An 8,330-nucleotide genomic window follows, 5' to 3' on the forward strand; every position below is an offset into this window, starting at 1 on the left:
CAAGTTTGGCATCGTATTAGTAGAATCCTAAGGATTGTCGATAACGGGGCAAGTGTGAGACCTCCAAGATATGGTAAGGAGCACAATTGGATCAAGCAGAGTATATTTTGGGACTTACCTTATTAGAATGACAATTTGGTTCGACATTGTCTTGACATGATACACATTGAAAAGAATATGTTTGATAATATCATGCACATGGTAATGGATTATGAAAGGACAAAGGATAACGATAAGGGAATGTTAGACTTGGTGGACATTTGCAGACGGTCAAATTTAAACTTAACAAGACTTAATAACGGCCGGTAGGTTAAACCAAAGGCCATGTTTGCTCCAACGAAGGACCAGAGACAAAATATTTGCTGGTATCATTGAAATTCATTTTGCTCGGGATCTTAAGAGATATCTTTGGATTAATTTGGGGCATGATCGAGTTGGCATAGCCTCTTTTCAAGAAATTTTAGAGAAAATTTAGCAATATATGGCGGCTTAAAAGGGTATGCTTTTCAACAAAGCAAGTAGACTCTATCTTATTAAGTTTATTGTTGCTTCTCTTCCTATTTATCATCTGCAAATCTAATTGTTTTTATCTAGTGTGTGCAACAAATTGATTCTATGATGAGACATTTTATTTGGAAAGGAAAGACTGAGGGACATTGTCTAAGCTTGCTCGATTAGAAGAGGGTTATCATTCCCAAAAGGTTCGGAGATCTAGGTGTGAGAGATACTTACTGTGTAAATTTTTTTATTCTGGGTAAGCTTGTTGGAAACTTTTTAATTGTCCCGATAAGTTTTAGGTCTGTATTATGTTGTCTAAGTATCTCTCAGGAACTATGAAAAGAGTTGGTGAGATCCCAAATTCTACTTCTCATGTTTGGTACAGTATCCTAAAATCTCTTCGTAATTTGAAGGATGGCTTAAGTGGTGTACAGGTAGTATGGATCAGTCTCTCTGATATGATGTTTGGAGACCTAATGGCAGGCTTTGTGGTGATATTCCTTATGTGCATATTTCTAACGCTGATCTTATCATTAAGGATGTTTGGTATAATAATGCTTGAAAGTTTAATTGTTTATCTACTATTCTTCCTACTTGGTTGTGACAGAATCTTCACAAGGATAATCCTTTGTGGCAACTGGCAACAAGGAATTAAGGTTGGTTGGGTGTGGCATTCTTCTTCTTCAAAAGTTTATTCTTTCAAGGATGGTTATGACTATTGGCTGGCAAAGAGAAAATGTGGTTGATAAGACAACACAAATTGATTATAACTGTGGCACTTGAAAGTTTCTGAGAAGATTAAATTTTTTTTATAACTCTACCTTAATAATGTTGTTCCCATGGCTAAGTTTTGGGCAGGGTCTTGTAGCAACGGATGCATGTTCTAGATGTAATAGTACTGTTGGGACTGTTATCCATTGTGTTTGGGATTGTTCAAGGGTGTTGGATGTTTGAAAAAGTCTGCTCTCTCAATTCATTAAGAACGATCGAAGTGGTGATTTATGGCAGTGGGTTCAAAGGCATTCGGGTGAATAAGACTTCTTTGTGCTGGAATTTTGGTGCATTTGAAGGGATCGTAACAATGATATTTTCAATTCAGATTAGTGGTCCACTAATAAAGTAATCACTCTCAACAAAAATTTTACCTCGGATCTTAATAGAGTCTCTTTTTTTTTTTTTAATTTGAGTTTGTTGCCTTCATCCTTATGTTATATTTGGGTGCCTCCGACTTCTCATTCAATCAAAGTTAACTGTAATGTTAGTGTGACTGAGGTTTATTTTATTGTTGGATTTGAGTGCATTATTAGAGATAATTCGGAGAATTAAATTAAAAGTTGTACCGGACTGCTTTCTTAAACTTTTTTCTCATATGTGAATTATTTGTCCTTTGTAAAGAACTGATGTTAGTTTAAAAATGTTGTTTTTGGAAAGTGATTTGTGAGATAAACCGTCTAAATACGTTCTTTGATACTCAAAATTCTAGAAATTTTAGTGTTTATGCAAATAATGATTTAATAAATAAAATGCATGAGATGCTTTATTGGAATTGGAGAGTTGAGATGAAATTAATCCAAAGTACAACTAACTATATAACATACTCTCGCTAAATATGATGTGAATCACCAGGCAGAATATATTAAGTGGCTTGAGCCCTGGAATAATCTTTATAGTTTGCCTTGCAGGGAATTTAGTCTTCACTCATAGACTAATTTTTCTTTGTTTTTTTTTTGTTAAAAAAAAATCTACATTACTGAACTTCTACTCTAATATACGATAATTTAAATTTGTTGGACAATGCTGTGATGTATCAAACAAAATTTAGTATATCATTCACTAAAATAATTTAATATTTTAAATTTGATGTATAATAGATGTTTAGTGCATGATTAAATGTTGCGCTAATTAATAAACCATTATCAATATTATAGCAACAAAAAATTTGAATAATATGTCTGAGTATTAAATTATAACGCCCAAGTAAATCAGATATCGATCTTAATTAGACAACTTTCAAACTTTGGTTTAGACTTTCTTTACCAAAAGTCAGCAATTTTTTAGTATAGCCAAACCCCACATCTATACGTCTTAACAACTGTTTTTCTCCAACTTGAAAACACTTCTATCAAATAATATAATAACAAAATGGAAAAGAAACGTAACACTTTCAAGTGTGTCAAGCGCAAATTTTGAATTCTTGACCATACAGCTCAGAAAAGTCATATATGCATGAGGTTCTACTTGAAACATTTCCACCAACTCCCTCATTCTAATAATGTGTGTGCGCCATCATTTTACTATATATTATAAGCAACTTGCCATTCTTTGTGCAGATTGCAATTTGGGAGCCTCTAATACTTCAACCAAAGTACAAAAACCATCACACACCAACTATTCTTTTATTTAACTAAACAAAGTTAGTCGTTTTGATTATTGTTAATCGAATAAACTCCAGGCTAGGTCGTCTCTCAATTTGATCATTGCAATATTTAACTCCATTGGGAAAAAAAAGGTAATTCATTGATTAGGTTATTATTATTATTATTAGAGTAACAATACTTTTAAAAGATTATTTCAAAGACAAAAAGTATCCAAGAAAAATCATATGTTCAAACAAAATTACGCATAAAATAGTAACAATTCATTTGGTATGACAAAAAACTCAGTTCAAGGGACAAATTTATCCATAAAAATCTTGAAAAACTATCTACGTGTTAGCTAGAGTTATTTTTCAAATTATGCCACATATATATATGTTCAGGGGCGGAGCTAGGCTAACTATTTAGGGGGGGCGGTGTTATAATTTATATTACTATTTCTATTGATAAAATTAAAAAAAAAATATATATATAATCTCAATCAAAATAAGACAATAATATATAAAAATTACTACTTACAGTTTTGTATCATGAAAAGGCTATTCGACGTTTTTTTCTATTTTCAAAATCATCTATAATTGAATTTGTGTCAAAAATAGCTGCTAATTCTTTTTCTATATAGATGACCAAATTGTCTGCAAGAAATTCATCAGCCATCTTACTTCGGAGTCTTGTCTTAACAATTTTCATTGCTGAAAAAGCTCTTTCTGTTGTTGCTGTAGACACTGGTAGAGTCAAAACAAGACGTATTAATCTATCAACCATGTGATAAGTTCTTGATTTTCCTGTTTCTTACAACTTGTTGCACAATTCAGAAAGTGTACCAATGCCTTTCAAATGATTTGGTATATCATGCTGATAATGTTGCAACTGAGATTTCAAAATATTTAACTCATTAGAAGGAAAGTTAAGGAGATAAAACTTCTCTACTAACTTACTAATTTCTTCAATATTAAATGATTTGAAATTGTCCTTAGGATCCAAAGCACAACTCAAAGTCAAAAGCTCTATTGTTTGCTCATTAAATCTACTATTCAACTCTTGTATTGAGAGTCAATTGTTGCCAAGAATACATCTATTCGATAATGATGCTCAACTGTCACACTTGGTTGACGAGATCGACCTCTTCCAAAAACATATTGTGCACTCATATTAGGGACTTCAATTTCATGTTTTTCACAAAAATCTTTAACATTTGCAAAAAAATTGCACCATCCACCATCTCTTAATTGTTGAAGAAGTAACTTTGATGTAGAAACAATATGCATTGCATTAAGAATATCTTGAGATTGTTGTTGCAGTGCTTGGCAAAGAACATTAGTAATTCCCATAATCTCTTTCATCAAGTGCAAAGTGAAAACAAATTCAAATGACAATAATATTTTACTAACACCATAAGCCTCACCTCTTTGTGGGCCCTTAAGGAGGGCTCTCAAGGGCCTTAAAGCATGGATAACTGGGCAGAGAAAAGATCAGTCACCCGGTACTCGGTCTGAAATACCTGTTGTTCAGGTTGATCCTGTTTTCGAGGGATTGGATGGTGGAATTGGCAGCCTTGTAAAGTGGAACCCTGTTGCAAATGTCAAAGGGCATGACATATGGAACTTCCTTAGGACCATGAATGTGCCTGTTAATTCCTTGCATTCACAAGGGTATATTTCCATTGGCTGTGAGCCGTGCACAAGGGCGGTTTTACCCGGACAGCATGAAAGGGAGGGGAGGTGGTGGTGGGAGGATGCCAAGGCTAAAGAGTGTGGTCTTCACAAAGGAAATTTGAAACAGGATGATGCTGCCCAGCTTAATGGAGTTGCCAATGCAAATGACACTTCCACTGTTGTTGACATTTTCAACACCCCAAATGTGATCAACTTGAGCAGGACTGGAATTGAGAATTTGGTGAAAATGGAGATCCGTAAAGAGCCGTGGCTTCTTGTGCTTTATGCGCCATGGTGCCCCTTCTGCCAGGTAATCAAGAATTCCTCTTATTGAATATTGAATACTGTTACTGAAGATTATTTCTGTTTTGGCTTCTTTGGCTTTAACTTTTCATTGTATAACGGGATGTTTCTACCAAATTGCAACAGGCTATGGAGGAGTCTTATATTGATTTGGCAGAGAAATTATCAGGATCAGGGGTGAAGGTTGGAAAATTCAATGCAGATGGAGACCAGAAAGCATTTGCAAAGCGTGAACTGCAGTTAGGAAGCTTCCCTACAATATTATTTTTCCCCAAGTATTCATCTCGGCCAATAAAGTATACCTCGGAGAAAAGAGATGTTGATTCGTTGATGGCATTCGTCAATGCCTTGCGATGAGTGTTCATCAAGAAATTATTATTTGTCTTGGTTGTAATTCAATTTAGTTGTATAGGTTCAAAGTTCCTTCCTGAAATAAGATTATCATTCATTCTAAGATTCAGGTAATTCGTTGGAGTTGGAATGGCAAGCTTTGACTCTAGTTTAGCAGAATAAGATCCCCTCAGTTTTGAAAGTGTGATGTATTTGAATAGTTTTAGTTCTCAGTCAAAGTAAGGTTGTAGCAATATAATAGTCTTTTGTAGTGGGAGTTGTTGATTACTGGCTTGTTTTAGGTAAAGTGATTTATAGGTATGCGTTGTACTCTCTAAACTAATAAAGTTTATTGAAATTTTGGACGGCACTTTATTGCTCTTAAATTTTCCGAAATTATCTTTATAATAGCAATTAAATAAGTAATTTACTCAAACGAATGTTTATGACATTGCTATTGTGATGTGCCTTTCAATTTCTTTTTTCGCAATTCGAGGTGATAGTGTGTTGTATTGGAAGTCCTTTTATAGCACAAGGTATTTCATTTCATTAGACAAAGATCAAGATAGAGGAGATAATAAACCAACTTTACAGCGGTCCATCGTCCACAACAAAATATTAAGAAAACAAACCAATAGTATTTGATTATCATGACCCAAAAAATGGTATTAGATTGTGCGTTAAAAAACTAGTTTGCCCATATTATTTTATTTCTTGTGCTAGTTACTGACCAATTTTCGGTAGGGCATGTATCATATCCTGGATTTATAGACACACAAAATTAACATTACACTAAATCGACCCAACCAACATTGATTGTGAGAGGGAAAGTTGCAGTTCTTTTCATCAAAGCTTATAAACCCAAATATTTGGACTTCTTGTTACATAAGAGTCTCAGCTTCTCTAGAAAGATGGCAACCTAAACTTGAAAAAAAAATTGAGTTTTTTCCTAAATTTTTTCCTAAATTTAGACCCTTTTTAGTTTTTACAGTGCCAGCTAGAAGATTGCATCTGGCATTTCAGCAGTTCATAGTTGGATGCACAAATAGCAGTGTGGTGTCAGAAATACCATATGCACATCCTGTGTATGATGTTTCACGGTTTTGCTCACTTTCTCCAACTAACACTTGTTACCCACAGCCATTATTAGTCTCCCTTTACGGTTTTACATCCAATTAGCACAAATCTGCTGCTCACGAACAAGAAAATAATGCAGAATATCAAAATAACCAATGTTTTGGGTCTTGGCATTTCTTGTCACTTATGGAGCGGGACCCAGACCCAGATCAGTGTTGGGTAATATAAAATTGATCCAACAAAGTGCTGCATTATATTTAGTTATTTACTTATTTACATGCTGTATATGCTACTGGTTTTACACATCGCTAGTGGAATCCACTTCTTTTGGCTCCTAGGATCCCATTATTTCAGATTTTAATCGGAAACAGCTCATGACAATTTGTACTTTAATAGTGTTTGGAAAACTCAATAAAGGTTCAAAAACAAGAACCTAACAGCGGAAGCACTAAAAATAATTTTTCCACAACTTGTGCAATTAAATGGGCAACACCAAAGATACTCCAAACAGCAAAATATAATGGCAAAAATTAAATAATCAGACACCAGAATTTTAACGTGGGAAAACCCCCAAAAGAGGGAAAAAAAACCCACGGGACCTAGTCCAGAAAAATCTTCCACTATCAGAATAATGGGTACACAAACAATCTTCCTAGTAACACTAGGGCATCTCAACAATCAACAAAATACATCATCAAAACTGATGGAATTAACATAAACCCTCTACAAAAGTGGGTATAATAAACCCTTCACAAAGTGGGTATCTCAAATCATCTAAAAGAAAAGGCAATACAACTAGTAAGTTATATCCTAATGTTCATCTCTACACCAGGAATAACATACTAAAATTTCATAAGAAATGGAGCAAGTTTACCAAATCAATGTGATCAAGATTGACATGCCATGTGATCAAGGTTGGCATGCTCTTTTCCCCCAAATTTTCTCTTCTCTTCGACGCCGAATTTCCTTTCATTCAAAATGAATGAAAACTCTTCTCTCTCACCGTGGCTTAAAGCCTTTCTTTCTTTATTTATTTGTTTTCCTTTTTTTTTAAATGAGATGTGGGCCCTACTTAGTTGGGGACCCACCAACAAATCTCCCCCTCACCAACTCAAGTAGGGATAGGCTGCTCCACCAAGCCCGCCTTTTCTTTGCAGGAATCAAACTTCACTGCAGGTAAACTCTTAGTCATCATATCTGAACCATTATCATCAGTATGGATCTTCTCAAGTGCATATGACTTCATCTCAAGCACTTGACGCATCCAATGATACCTCACCTCTATGTGCTTCGATCTGTAATGAAATGTCGAATTCTTGCTAAGATAGATAGCACTCTGACTGTCCCAAAATAATACAAACTTCTCTTGATTGATGCCTAACTCTTGTAGAAATTTCTTCATCCACAAGAGTTCCTTAGAAACTTCAACAACAGCAATGTATTCTGCCTCTGTAGTAGATAAAGCAACACATTTCTGAAGTCGAGATTGCCACGACACAGCTCCCCCTGCAAAAGTCATCATGTAACCAGAAGTAGACTTCCTTGAATCAAGATCCCCAGCCATATCTGCATCTGTGTAACCATCCAACACAGGTTGGCCACTCCTAAAGTACAAACAAACTCTGGAAGTACCATTAAGGTATCTGAGAATCCACTTCACTGCTTGCCAGTGTTCCCTGCCAGGATTAGAGAGAAACCGGCTAACAACTCCAACGGCATGAGCAATATCCGGCCTGGTACAAACCATAGCATACATCAAACTGCCAACTGCAGATGCATATGGAATCTTCTTCATTTCCGCTTTCTCTTTCTCACTTGTAGGACATTGCTGCGAACTCAGCTTGAAATGACTAGCAAGTGGAGTACTAACAGGTTTGGAATTACTCATGCTAAACCTCTCTAAAACCTTCTCAATATACTTTTGCTGCGACAACCACAGTTTTTCATTCTTCCTATCATGAGTGATACTCATGCCAAGGATTTTCTTTGTAGGATCCAAATCCTTCATAGCAAAGGATCCTTTCAAGTCTTTCTTAAGACTTTTAATCTTCTTAGTGTCATGACCAACAATCAACATGTCATCAACATAAAG

The 8,330-nt window shown here is 35.2% G+C and overlaps 1 protein-coding gene across 1 annotated transcript; it reads left to right on the forward strand.

The window, feature by feature from the left end:
* The first annotated feature begins 204 nt into the window (after nt 1–204).
* On the forward strand, nt 205–5,547 carry LOC107479096 (5'-adenylylsulfate reductase 3, chloroplastic). The gene is made up of 6 exons (XM_016099248.3): nt 205–305; nt 982–1,039; nt 2,951–3,007; nt 3,496–3,619; nt 4,273–4,838; nt 4,958–5,547. Exons 1-6 carry the CDS (start codon nt 205–207, stop codon nt 5,186–5,188), a joined length of 1,137 nt encoding a protein of 378 aa, XP_015954734.1. The 3' UTR covers nt 5,189–5,547.
* Nucleotides 5,548–8,330: the final 2,783 nt, after the last annotated feature.

This window comes from Arachis duranensis, chromosome 3, assembly GCF_000817695.3.
Source record: "Arachis duranensis cultivar V14167 chromosome 3, aradu.V14167.gnm2.J7QH, whole genome shotgun sequence".
Lineage (NCBI taxonomy): Eukaryota > Viridiplantae > Streptophyta > Magnoliopsida > Fabales > Fabaceae > Arachis > Arachis duranensis.

Excerpts from the sequence above, each read along its gene's own strand:
- LOC107479096 (XM_016099248.3), top strand. The coding sequence starts at position 205 with ATGGATTATGAAAGGACAAAGGATAACGATAAGGGAATGTTAGACTTG. Across the intron at positions 1,040-2,950 it reads CTGATCTTATCATTAAGGAT|GCTAGGTCGTCTCTCAATTT; the intron begins GTTTGGTATAAT and ends AATAAACTCCAG. Across the intron at positions 3,008-3,495 it reads ACTCCATTGGGAAAAAAAAG|ATGACCAAATTGTCTGCAAG; the intron begins GTAATTCATTGA and ends TTTTCTATATAG.